Below are 13,947 nucleotides of genomic sequence, written 5' to 3' on the forward strand. Positions count from 1 at the left end.
AAAACTGTATCACGGACCATGAAATCTCCTACTGTGAAATCTGCTCTTTTGTGTGCTTTTACCCTATACTGTACAGATTTCACAGGGGAGACCAACATTTCTCAAATTGGCTGTCCTGACCCAAAAGGGAATTGCAGGGGAGTCACAAAGTTATTCTGAGGTGGGGGTGGGGTCATGATACTGCCACCCTTACTTCTGCGCTGCCTTCAGAGCTGGATGGCTGGAGAGTGGTGCCTGTTGGCAGGGTGCCCATTTCTGAAGGTGGGGATGGCAATACCATACCAGGTCATCCTTCTGCACTGCTGCCTTCAGAGCTGGGCGGCTGGAGAGTGGGGGCTGCTGACTGAGGGCCCAGCTCTGCAGGCAGCTGAGCAGAAGTATGGGTGGCAATACCATACCAGGCCATCCTTACTTCTGTGTTGCTGCTGGACCGTGAATTTGGTAGGGCCCTACTTAGTATTGCTTTAGAAGGTGCATTCCATTAGCGCCTCAAAGCACCATTCATGGATCAGGACCCCGCTGCACTAGGTGCCGTACAAACACAGAACAAAAAGATAGTCCCTGCCCCAGGGAATTTACCATCTAGGAAAACGTCTGTTGGTGGGAAAGCTAGGCTGTGAGCCACACAGAGCTCTTCTTCAGGGCTGGGAAAGGTGCTCCCAGCATCACTGCAAATGAAAGGTGGAACAGATTGTTTAGCATAAGTAGTTAGCACATATTGCACGGGACTTTTCAAGGTAGAGTTAACACCTCTGCAGTCATAGGACAAAAAGTGGGGGGAGTTAGTGGGTAGCAGATTGTTGTAATAAGTCATAAATCCAGTGTCTCTGTTCAGTCCCTGATTTTTAGTGTCTAGAAGACTTATGAATTTAAGCTCCCAGCCCTGGCTCATTTTTTGAATGTGTTGCGCAGGTTTCCTTTGTGGATGACGCCTGATATGTCCCGCTATATCAGGAGCCTGGCAGAATGGACATGGACACAAACTGATGTCTTCTCAAACCCCATCCTACAATGCACTGCAAATGAACAAAGAAAAATCACAGCCTCTTTTGCTTGCTTCTAGTGTTGAGAAGGTTGGGGTGTGTGTGTGAAAGGAGGATTGTGGCTAATGCTTCACTCCGTCAATAGCCAAATCAGTACTGTAGGTGGAAACCTCAATCAGGTTTTCATCTGGGTCTCGGAAGTAGATGGATGTGATTGGACCAATGGCACCAGTTCTGGGCACTGGGCCTTCTTCAATAGTCACACCACAGGCCTGCAAGGAGAGGGAAGGTATGTTTGGTTTTCAGCATTAACAATAGTTCCCCCCTCCGGCAGACGGTGGAGCCATTGTCCAAGCAGCTCTCTGGCAATGGCTGTTCTAATTTAGCAGTGTTGCCATGCCTTTTCCCAGGAGAGGGGCAGATGGTGAAGAGGACCTAGAAAAGCACTAGGTGTCGCCAAGCAGGGTGCTAGCTGCTCTCGAACCCTGTGGTGCCAGCCTGTGGCACTCGATGGCTGCACGTCCTGGCAGAAAAGCTGTTCAGCATTCAGCACTAGAAAGGGGAACCGGACACAACCAATAGATTCATGTTCACTGGTGAGCTAAGCCAGGCTTTGAATACAAGTCTCCAGAGCTAAGGCTATTATTGCATTAACCCCTTAATCTGCCACATAGAATCATAGACTTCCCTGGGTTTATCTGTCCATGGGCAGGGGGTGTGGGTGTAGGAAGCAGAGAGTCACCCAGGTAATGAAATGGACCTTCAAGAAGACACAGGTCTAACTGCCCAGCCTCATGAGCCCCATAGTGCTTAGAGTTGGATTTCCCAGGCAGATGGCTGGGTGACAGATCTCATGCTGAATAGTAAGAAAATCTGAAATCTCCCAATCTCCAGTTCTATATGGTGTCTTCCTTGAGAACATCTAAATCAGGGGTGGGCAACCTATGGCTTGAGTGCCAAAGGCAGCACGCGAGCTGATTTTCAGTGGCACTCACACTGCCTGGGTCCTGGCCACCAGTCCAGGGGGCTCTGCATTTTAATTTAATTTTAAATGAAGCCTTTTAAACATTTTAAAAACCTTATTTACTTTACATACAACAATAGTTTACTTATATATTATAGACTTATAGAAAGAGACCTTCTAAAAACATTAAAATGTATTACTGGCAAGTGAAACCTTAAATTAGAGTGAATAAATGAAGACTCGGCACACCACTTCTGAAAGGTTGCCGACCCCTGATCTAAATTCATCTCAATGAACACTGATGTGCTTTCTGCTCTGAGTGACTTCCATGGACTTAATGAAGAGAATCTCTTGAGTTCAGTGGCAAATGCTCTGCAGACCTGCGCAACCAGCTAGGCCGTCAATTGTCCCTGACAGTGATCCATACAGCACAGAACAGCTGGTGCGGCTCCTTGTTCCTTATAAGTTCCTTGTGCTGTCTAGCAGAGAAGATAAAGAGACACACAACTGAGCTAGGTTGGACTGCAAGGTATTGTGGATGGATGGGGCTGGACATATGGTGTATGGACAGAAGGAAGGGCCAATTACATAGACTAGTAGGTGATGGGTTTTGTGTTCTGAAGGCAAGAGATAAACAACACTGGTGAGTAATATTTTGGCAGGTACTGGGTCCTGCTGTCCCAGGACTGGGGTTCTGTATGCCTCTGCCTCCTTACCTCATCCCTGCTCTGAAATATGCACTACTTTCCAGTCCTGCCCTTAGTCTCCCTTCACCACAGCTCTGCAGATGCCCTTCAATCCTGTCTCACAGCTCCCCCAGCTATTCCAGTCCATGTTCCCCAGGCATGTCTCTGCTGCTGACCTGCAGCCCCATCTGCTATTCCAGTCCTGGGGTTCCCACGCACAGTTATGACGATGCCCCTCAATCTAGCCCCCTAGACCCTGCCCTGTCCCCAAACTCCCTGCTACTCCAGCACTGAACCTGTTATCCAGAGATTTTCAAATGTATCGCAAAGGATGAGGTTTTGTGATATAGAGCAGTACAAAGCCAGGAGATTCATGTTCACACACTGAACTCCTGGTGTCTGGTTCTCTGCTTCCTTACAACCCCATTGACCTGAGTGGAATTACTCCTGATTTACACTGTTGTAAACACAAGCTGAATTGGGCACCAGGTCTCCAAGATGACAGGGAAGTTTGTTAGCCCCGTTACTCTATCATACCCCTGGGTTTATTCATTCACATCAGGCCTATGGTAGCATCCCATGAAACATGTGGCTACTTGGGAGAAACACAGTTTTCCCAACCTTCAGGTGTCCCACTAGCTGGTCTAGCGAGGTGTCTGTGATCAGGCAGACGTCTGTGGAACCAGGAACTGGTCTGCGAGCCTTGGGTTCAAACTCCTTCCCAGCCTCATGGAGGTTAAACTTTTGGTTCCCGAAACGTAGCGCTTTCCGGTTGCCCTGTCACCAAGGGAAGGAAAGGATCAATGCACTGTCAAACAGAGACCTGCTGTGCTGAACGCCAGGATTGCAAGGAAAACACTGGGCTGGGGAGTGAGCCACCTGTTCATAGCACCAGCAATACTGCTCTGAGAGAACAGAAGAAGTCGCCTTTGACAAGTAGGAAGTGTTCCATTTCTGTACTCAATGTCACCCCCTTGTGGAAAGCAGGTGGAACTTCTGTTCCATAGCACAACAAGGGACACAGGAGTGAGGTCTTAGCACTGCTATAGTTTTACAGACATGGGAGGAGAGGGAGAATTTCAAAGACCCAAATGACAGTTTGGTGCCTAACTGCTGCTACACATGTCTTTGGAAATGTCACCTAGGAACTAAGCAGGCCTCCCAGTGGCTCTATGAGGTGACGCTGGTTTTTAAAAAAAGTGAATTTAACCAACCAAACAAACAAAAATGGATTTCTGTTTTTTGGTCCAAATTTGAAACTTTGCTGAAATGTCTAACTTCAAAGCACTGCAAGCTGCCCTAGAACTAGGAAATGGGCAGGGGGCAATTGTGAAAATATCAGTTTCTTTGTTCCCCTGTGTGCCTGTCAAAATTCCAAAAATGTCAAGCAACTCAAGAAGTAAAGGACTTAGGGGCCTCTGGGGTATAAGCTATCCTGCTTCAAGGCATAGGCCCTGAACTCTGGCTATTGGGAGTCAGGAGGAAACTTCCTTTAGAACAGGGCTTCCCAAACTGTGGTATGCACCCTCCTGGGGGCATGCAAAACATCTCGGGGGTGGGGGGATACGCGGGAGAAATTGTGTAATGATGGATTTTATTTATTCATTATGTTATTTATTGCATTCTCATAATAGGCTACTCAGATGAAACTTTAAAACTCTTTGGGAATTTGTTATGTAAAATACTGTTGTTAATCTACTTCAAGATGTACCAATAAGAACACAGATACACAGAGAAGCTGATGTACAGAGCCCTCACCTCCAATCACTGTACAGCGTGGGTTCCGTTGCCCAGCAACTGTCCAGTCTAACTGAGCTCAGAACTTAGTGGGTTTTTTTTCAGTTGCATACATTGCACTATAACTATATCTATATGTAACAGTCCAGTATAGAGAGATGGCTAAAGACAGGTAGTGTTAAAGAAGAGCACTCAAAGTATCAGTGAGAAGAAGGGTAGGGGTACGTGGGCAGCTGGTAGATCTGGAAGGGGGTATGCAATATGAAAAGTTTGAGAACCTCTGCTCTAGAGGCAGGTTCTTCCATTATTTCCTGCTGTAGGGTCTTCTGGACCTGCCTCTGACTAAGCTGCTACTGACTTATGTCAGAGACAGGACACTCAGTCAGATGGGCCATGGGCTGACAGTTCCTACAATCCTCACTCTACAGATGGGAAAATAGAGATGCCTTGCTCACAGTGACACAATAAGTCAATGGCAGAATCAGGACTAGAACTCAGAATATCCCAGCTCTATCTTGCCCCTCAGATTACCTTGAAAGTGACCACTTCCATACCCAGGACTTTGGAATAAAAGCCTATGGTGTCCTCAATGCTCTTCACAGTCAGCACCAGGTGATCCAGTTGACGGATAAGACATGGATGGGGGCCCTCATGCTTCTCTTGCCAGGACATCATCTAAAAGCCAGGAACCAGAGACTAAAACCAAGTACAAATAAGGTTAGTGAGTTGCAAGGACAAGCTACCAGGTCATTTCCTAGCTGGGCTGGCTGGAGACATGGGGCTAATTAAATGCAAGCAGAAGCCAAAGTTTGGTTTTCTTTCAGCCTGTGGTTGACACATGAAAAATATGTTCTCCTTGAAATGCTTCCTCAAGACTCATCTGTCTTGTGATGCCCGATTCAAAGCCCACTGAAATTAATGAGAGATTTTCCGTTAACGTCAATGGACTTTGTGTCAGCCCCAGAAGAATCAGCCAATGAGTGATGGCTAGGAGCAAGGGCAGATGGGATGACTGACAGTTACCCTATCAACGTATGATACAGTCATGAGGCAATCCTGACTGGAGCACCCTCCTGAGGCAGGCTGTGGTACTACAACTGTGCCAACCTCAGTTTTCCCTCTCAGCTAACCCAATAACTTCACTTCAGGCTCTCTTGACACTGTAATACCGGCCTTTGGGTTAGTTTGTTATAAAAGCCTTTGTGCAATGCAGTACATAACACAAATCTGAACCACATAATCCATTTCTCACCCCAGTGCAAGCAGTCATGGAAGTTCAAGATGTCTCTTCCCTTGCCTCACATACCATCCTTGTTACCTGTTAGCTCTGTATTCTTGGGGCTTATCTCTGGCAGCTCCTGGTCAGCGGTGCAGCTGGGGTGCAGAGGCAGGCTTCCCACTTGTCCTGGCACCGTGAACTGCGCTGCACCCCGGAAGTGACCAGCAGGTCCAGCTCCTAGGCAGAGATGTGCAAGCAGCTCTGCGCGTCTCTTGCCCACAGGCACCTTCCTCCCAAGCTCCCATTGGCCAGGAACCAGCCAATGTGAGTATGGAGCTGGTGCTCGGGGCAGGGGCAGCGCATGGAATCCCATGGCCCCCCCTGCCTATGAGCTGGACCTGCTGCTGAGCACTTCTGGGTAGGGACTACTAGTTTTTACTGGCCAGACACCAGGGTCCCTGGGTGCAGAGCAAGGTGAACCAGTGCCTTGCATTCCACAACTTTTGTAATAAAATTTAAGTTAGATTTAATATTGTAACTGTTTTGTTTGTTTGCCTCTCCTTGTATGGTTATTACCTGGCAATAAATAACTTTTATGGTTCAGCTGATTGCTTCCCTGTCTCTCCCTCTCTCTCTCTTTTGTGTTTTTGGCTTCCTCATTCACTCTGCAGCAACTCTTTTCTTACTTAAGATAAAGATCCCTGTAGCGCCCAAAAATCCTGTGGGTTTTGCTCATCCAGTGGGTTACTACCAGAACAATTGTAACGTGAAAGTGGGGATTGGGACATGCTGAACCTTGGACATATGAGGATGGCAGCTTGGAAGTGCTGCTTGACCCAGCTGCTCAGGCGTGCTCTATTCCAGTGCGGTGCATGTGGCATACGGGGGTAGCAGTTTGGAAGTGCCCCTTGACCCAGCCTGCCGAGTCCAGGGACATATAAGGGATCAGCTCGGGAGTGCTGATTCACCCAGTCTGCTCAGATATGCTCTGTTAATGTGTGTGTGTGTGTATGTTTGTTTGATTCTGGGGCTGGAGGAACCCAGCCCTGGGGAACCTAGGTCCTGCAGAATAGCTCCATTGGGAGGGGACTTACAGAAGGGAGAAGTAGAGCTCCATATGAAAACACAAGTGACACAAGCATTACATTGATAGAATTACAGTACACACCTCCCAGAAGAGTAACCCTAACAAATAAGTGTACCCCAAAGTAGCAGGCAAATCTGGTAACAACCCTCATCACCTTGAACCATGCCTGGATTCTCTATCTGTCTTCTTCTGCCCATCTGCCACCTCGGCCTTTCCAACTGGACTGAAACCTTGCTCTTCCTACTGGGAACCCCTGGTGACACCCTGTAACCCATATGACCCCCTGTACTCCCTGTTCACCACTTTTGTAAGGTTATGATTTATTTTGTACGAAGTATGCCTTGTGAGGTATCATTTGCAAACTCATAATCTGCTGAATATTATCATCCCATTGAAATGTGTGTAAAATCACTGCATGTAAAATTATGAGATTTGCTATATGATTGTTACTGAATATGTTGTAGTTCTGGGTAGCACTCACTAACCATTTTCTCAGAGACAAAGGCGCACTAGCACACCAGAGACAGGCCATTTACGAATGGGGTCTGAGCCCAAAAAGGTTGTAAATCACTGCCCTACAGCACAGGGCTCCCTATTACACTTAGAGAAACACAGATTACCAGCAGATTGAAGTTACTTGACTCAGTAATGCAAACTGTTTGTTTCTCCAGTGACTGGGGATGCTTTTGAATCAACCTGCATAGGGAAAATAGCACTATTTGAGAGGTTTTCATTTCTTTTTCTGATTGATTTTACAAGAGATATTCAGGTCTTGTCTAGCATGGAAGACTGTGTGCCACTGAAGAATCAGGAAGATTATGCCATCATCAATAACATGTAAGCAAAATCTCTTTAATCAAAAAAGGAAATAGTTTTAATTCAGAATGCTAAAGTCTATGTTTATATCTGTTTAACTCAAACACTCAATTAACAGTTGGGAAAAGAGTTCTCTTTGTTAAAGGTCCAACACTTGAATTAAGTTCTGACATAAGTCATAATCCTCTTTTCTGAGGCCCTCAACTAGTCTCCCACCCAAACCAACACACAGTAGACTTGAGGGTCCTGATTTTTCTAAGGTTGAAAAAACAATAACAATGGGGGAAAGTAAACCCTCTCAGTCCTTTCCATTATCGAGTGACAAAAATACCACCAACAACCCCATAACCTTTTATTTGGGGCCAGCCATGACATAAACAAATCAAAGGTTAGAGTTGGAAAATGAAGGGGCACAGGAGGTGGTTGCTGAAGGTGAGAGGGCAAGGAAAAAGAGAAGAGCAGCTAGCACTATAGGAAGAGGGGAAGAGTCAGTGGAGATAACAACACCAAATATGAGGCCCAGGAGGATACGAGATGGGTTGTGGAGGATTGCAAGGATGAATAGGAATCGAAAGAATTTGCAGCCAGAGGAAACGGGATAGACCGGAGAATCGCACCACCACCAGGAAAAGGCAGGTCTATGTGATTGGGGACTCCTTACTAAGAGGAATAGACAGACCTGTAACCAGAACTGATCCAGAGAACAGAAGGGTGTGTTATCTGCCGGGTGCTAAGATACGGGATGTGGACCTGAGGCTGAAGAGGATCCTAATGGGAGTGGGAAAGAATCATCCTTCATGTGGGAACGAATGATACGGCTAGATTCTCACTGGAACGTATCAAGGGAGACTGTGCCAAGCTGGGGAAGATGCTTAAGGAAATCAAGGCTTAGGTGATCTTCACTGGGATTCTGTCTGTTCCTAGAGAAGGGCAACAAAAGTGTGACAAGATTATGACGATCAACAGATGGCTCAGGCAGCGGTGCTATAAGGAGGGTTTGGGGATATATGGCAACTGGGAGGCATTCATGGACAGAGGACTGTTATCTCGGGATGGACTTCATCTGAGTAGAGAGGAAAATAGAGTTCTAGGATGGAAGCTGGCACAACTGATTAAGAGAGCTTTAAACTAGGAATTGGGGGGAGATGGTTGAGAGATGTCCAGGTAATCTCCACGCTGGATTTTAACATTGAGAGGGAAGAAAATGAAGTAAGAAAGGATACAGCTGTGGGTAGGAGAATGGACATAAGGAGGAAGGGTAGTGTAGATACCAGTCTAATAGGTGATACTGGTGGTAGAATATCTGTGCCTAATTGGGTAAAGAATGTCAGTGAAGCCAAACAGCAAGAATTAAGATGTTTGTACACCAGTGCGAGGAGCCTAGGTAACGAAATGTAGGAACTAGAGTTAGTGGTGCAAGAAGTGAAACCAGATATTATAGGGATAACAGAAACATGGTGGAATAGTAGTCATGACTGGAGTACAGGTATTGAAGGGTATGTGCTGTTTAGGAAAGACAGACATAAAAGCAAAGGTGGTGGAGTAGCATTATATATCAATGATGAGGTTCACTGTAAAGAAATAAGAAGGGATAGAATGGATAAGACAGAGTCTGTCTGGGCAAAAATCACATTGGGGAAGAAAGCTACTAGAGCCTCCCCTGAGATAGTGCTTGGGGTGTGCTACAGACCACCAAGATCTGATTTGGATATGGATAGAGACCTCTTTAATGTTTTTAATGAAGTAAACACTAATGGGAATTGTGTGATCATGGGAGATTTTAACTTCCCAGATATAGACTGGAGAACAAGTGCTAGTAATAATAAGGCTCAGATTTTCCTCGATGCAATAGCTGATGGATTCCTTCACCAAGTAGTTGCTGAACCAACAAGAGGGGATGCCATTTTAGATTTGGTTTTGGTGAGTAGTGAGGACCTCATCGAAGAAATGGTTGTAGGGGACAACTTTGGTTTGAGCGATCATGAGCTAATTCAGTTTAAACTAAATGGAAGGATAAACAAAATAGATCTGGGACTAGGGATTTTGATTTCAAAAGGGCTAACTTTAAAGAATTAAGGAAATTAGTTAGGGGAGTGGATTGGACTAAAGAACTTGTGGATCTAAAGGAGGAGGAGGCCTGTAATTACTTCAAGTCAAAATTGCAGACACTATCAGAAGCCTGCATCCCAAGAAAGGGGAAAAAATTCATAGGCAGGAATTTTAGACCAAGCTGGATGAGCAAGCATCTCAGAAAGCTGATTAAGAAAAAGCAGAAAGTCTACAAGGAGTGGAAGATGGGAGTGATCAGCAAGGAAAGCTACCTTATTGAGGTCAGAACATGTAGGGATAAAGTGAGAAAGGCCAAAAGCCATGTAGAGTTGGACCTTGCAAAGGGAATTAAAACCAATAGTAAAAGGTTCTATAGCCATATAAATAAGAAGAAAACAAAGAAGAAGTGGGATTGCTAAACACTGAGGATGGAGTGGAGATTACGGATAATCTAGGCATGGCCCAATATCTAAACAAATACTTTGCCTCAGTCTTTAATGAGGCTAATGAGGAGCTTAGGGATAATGGTAGGATGACAAATGGGAATGAGGATATGGAGGTAGATATTACCACATCCGAGGTAGAAGCCAAACTTGAACAGCTTAATGGAACGAAATCAAGGGGTCCAGATAATCTTCATCCAAGAATATTAAAGGAACTGGCACATGAAATTGCAAGCCCATTAGCAAGAATTTTTAATGAATCTGTAAACTCAGGGGTTGAACCGTATGACTGGAGAATTGCTAACATAGTTCTTATTTTTAAGAAAGGGGAAAAGTGTGATCTGGATAACTACAGGCCTGTTAGTTTGACATCTGTAGCATGCAAGGTCTTGGAAAAAAATTTGAAGGAGAAAGTAGTTAAGGACATTGAGGTCAATGGTAATTGGGACAAAATACAACATAGTCTTACAAAAGGCAGATCGTGCCAAACCAACCTGATCACCTTCTTTGAGAAGGTAATAGATTTTTTAGACAAAGGAAACGCAGTGGATCTAATTTACCTCGATTTCAGTAAGGCATTTGATATGGTTCCACATGGGGAATTATTAGTCAAATTGGAAAAGATAGGGATCAATATGAAAATTGAAAGGTGGATAAGGAACTGGTTAAAGGGGAGACTACAACAGGTCATACTGAAAGGTGAACTGTCAGGCCGGAAGGAGGTTACTAGTGGAGTTCCTCAGGGATCGGTTTTGGGACCAATCTTATTTAATCTTTTTATCACTGACCTTGGCACAAAAAGTGGGAATGTGCTAATGAAGTTTGTGGATGACACAAAGCTCGGAGGTATTGTGAATACAGAGGAGGACCAGGATATCATACAGGAAGATCTGGATGATCTTGTAAACTGGAGTAATAGTAATAGGATGAAATTACTAGTGAAAAATGCAAGATCATGCATTTAGAGATTAATAACAAGAATTTTTGTTATAAGCTGGGGAATACATCAGCTGGAAGTAACAGAGGAGGAGAAGGACCTCAGAGTATTGATTGATCACAGGATAACTATGAGCTGCCAATGTGATATGGCCGTGAAATAAGCTTATGCGGTCTTGGGATGTATCAGGTGAGGTTTTTCCAGTAAAGATAAGGAGGTGTTAGTACCATTATACAAGGCACTGGTGAGACCTCATCTGGAATACTGTGTGCAGTACTGGTCTCCCATGTTTAACAAGGATGAATTCAAATTGGAACAGGTACAGAGAAGGGCTAGTAGGGTGAACCGAGGAATGGAAAACTTGTCTTATGAAAGGAGACTCAAAGAGCTTGGCTTGTTTAGCCTAGCCAAAAGAAGACTGAGGGGAGATATGATTGCTCTCTATAAATATATCAGAGGAATAAATACCAGGGAGGGAGAGGAATTATTTAAGCTCCATACCAATGTGGACACAAGAACAAATGGATATAAACTGGCTATCACAAAATTTTGACTTGAAATTAGATAAAGGTTTCTAACCATCAGAGGAGTGAAGTTCTGGAACAGCCTTCCAAGGGGAGCAGTGAGGGCAAAGACATATCTGGTTTCAAGACTAGTTTGATAAGTTTATGGAGGGGATTGTATGATGGGATAGCTTAATTTTGGCAATTAATTGATCTTTGACTATTTGCGGTAAATATGCCCAAAGGCCTGTGATTGGATGTTAAATGGGGTGGGATCTGGGGGTATGTCTACACTGCGGGATTATTCCGATTTTACATAAACCGGTTTTGTAAAATAGATTGTATAAAGTCGAGTGCACATGGCCACACTAAGCACATTAATTCGGCGGTGTGCGTCCATGTACCGAGGCTAGCATCGATTTCTGGAGTGTTGCACTGTGGGTAGCTATCCCATAGTTCCCGCAGTCTCCCCCGCCCATTGGAATTCTGGGTTGAGATCCCAATGCATGATGGGGCAAAAACAATGTCGCGGGTGATTCTGGTTAAATGTCGTCACCCAATCCTTCCTCCGTGAAAGCAACGGCAGACAATCATTTAGTGCCCTTTTTCCCTGGATTGCCCTGGCAGACGCCATAGCATGGCAACCATGGAGCCCGTTTTGCCTTTTGTCACTGTCACCGTATGTGTACTGGATGCTGCTGACAGAGGCGGTACTGCAGTGCTACAAAGCAGCATTCATTTGCCTTTGCAAGGTAGCAGAGATGGTTACCGTCCCTATTGCACCGTCTGCCATTGTAAATTGGTGATGAGATGACAGTTTTCAATCATTTTGTACTGTTTGCAATTGGAAATTGGTGATGACAGTTATCAAGCATTTTGTACCGTCTGCTGCTATCATGGGTGCTCCTGGCTGGCCTCACTGAGGTCGGACGGGGGCGCATGGACAAAAATGGGAATGACTCCCCGGGTCATTCCCTTCTTTATGTTTTATCTAAAAATAGAGTCAGTCCTGTCTAGAATATGGAGCAAGTCTACTAGAGAATCAGAGAGCACAGCTGCTCTGTGTCAGAGCCCTAGAGATCCTGCAGAAATGATGAGCTGCATGCCATTCTAGGGGGTGCCCCTGCAACAACCCCACCCGTTGCTTCCCTCCTCCCATACCTCTCCTGGGCTACCATGCAGTGTCCCCCCATTTGTGTGATGAAGTAATAAAGAATGCAGGAATAAGAAACACTGACTTTAGTGAGATAAAATGAGGGGGAGGCAGCCTCCAGCTGCTATGATAGTCCAGGCAGGACATTAAAGAGTGTGGGGGAGAGGAACGCAGCCTCCCGCTGCTGTGATCGTCCAGGGAGTACAGAATCTTTTCTTTAGACACAAAAGGTGGAGGGAGGCTGATGGAGCTCAGGCTCCAGCTGCTATGATGAGGACAGTTACCCAGCATTTTGTACCGTCTGCCAGGAATGACAGGGAGTCATTCCCATTTTTACCCAGGTGCCCCCGGCCAGCCTCACTGAGGCCAGCCAGGAGCACTCACAGGATAATGATGAGGATGGCTATCAGACATTTTGTACTGTACCATCTGCCACCAGGGAAGATTGCCATATGAACTATATTGATCATTTCTGCACTGTGTGACTCTTTATACGCACTCACTGAACTCCTATATTATAAGGACACTGACATTTCTCAAGGTTAGCCTGCACCATAGTAAAAGCCCTGGTAGCCCATCCATGCTAGCCCTCCCACTGGTGCAGCTCCAGCAGTGAGTGAATTTGAAAAAAATGCTAGTATAGATAAGGTTTCCAAGTCCTGCCCAGCCTGGCAGGAGCTCACTGTAAAACCTGGCCCAGATTCCCAGAGGGCAAATCTGGGCAAGTCTTCTCCTTGTTCATGTCAAAGTCACAGTCTGGGATCTGGAGGCGATATCCTGAGGCCACCAGAGTTACAAAGGCAGAAAGTATTTCACAAATAACATATGCAAGACTTCAGAATTATCCAGATCTGTGGCACTCCTGCTATTTGCACCAATTACAGTGAAAAGCAGTGTGACGCTGCCATTAAAAATTCACTGGCACTTTCTTGAGCTAGCATTTAAAAATGCTGAACCAAACACCCTTTAGATTGCATGCAGTCTCTGCAAAGTCCCACACATGCCTGTGGGCCTGCGTATGTTGCACCCAGAATCCTGATACATTGGCTTTGCTTTCTGGTGTTTGCAAGAGCTGATTTTCAGTCAAGCAAGCACTCAGGATGTTTGCTGTCTGAAGACACAGCCTGTCACTTTGCAATCCCTCCCCCCCACCCCAGCCTCAGAACCATTTGCAGTCACTGTCTGCGCCTCTAGATTTAATATTTAAGTGTCTGATCTCAGGGAACGAACATGAGTGCAACGTTGGTAGGAAAAAATAAAAGCCCAGTACCTGCATGCAGTGAAGACAGGCAAGCTCAGCAAAAGAGCCTGAAAGAACGCTGTCCTCTTCAGCTAACCACTTCCTGGTCCCCAGAGCTGAGCTGTGCTGG

General features: G+C 45.5%; 1 protein-coding gene across 3 annotated transcripts; it reads right to left on the bottom strand.

Moving 5' to 3' along the window:
* Positions 1-382: 382 nt before the first annotated feature.
* Positions 383-13,947, bottom strand: GLOD5 (glyoxalase domain containing 5). 3 transcript variants are annotated; one of them, XM_030576177.1, is made up of 4 exons: positions 13,851-13,947; positions 4,902-5,068; positions 3,255-3,410; positions 383-1,255 (listed from the first exon to the last, which is right to left on the bottom strand). In XM_030576177.1, exons 2-4 carry the CDS (start codon positions 5,043-5,045, stop codon positions 1,106-1,108), a joined length of 450 nt encoding a protein of 149 aa, XP_030432037.1. In that variant the 5' UTR covers positions 5,046-5,068; positions 13,851-13,947; the 3' UTR covers positions 383-1,105. The 3 variants fall into 3 exon arrangements, with proteins under 3 accessions (XP_030432037.1, XP_030432036.1, XP_030432038.1); XM_030576176.1 differs by having other exon boundaries at positions 4,902-5,066; positions 13,848-13,947; XM_030576178.1 differs by lacking the exon at positions 383-1,255 and adding an exon at positions 2,220-2,426 and having other exon boundaries at positions 4,902-5,066; positions 13,848-13,947.

Source organism: Gopherus evgoodei, chromosome 9 (genome assembly GCF_007399415.2).
Source record: "Gopherus evgoodei ecotype Sinaloan lineage chromosome 9, rGopEvg1_v1.p, whole genome shotgun sequence".
NCBI classification, from domain to species: domain Eukaryota; kingdom Metazoa; phylum Chordata; order Testudines; family Testudinidae; genus Gopherus; species Gopherus evgoodei.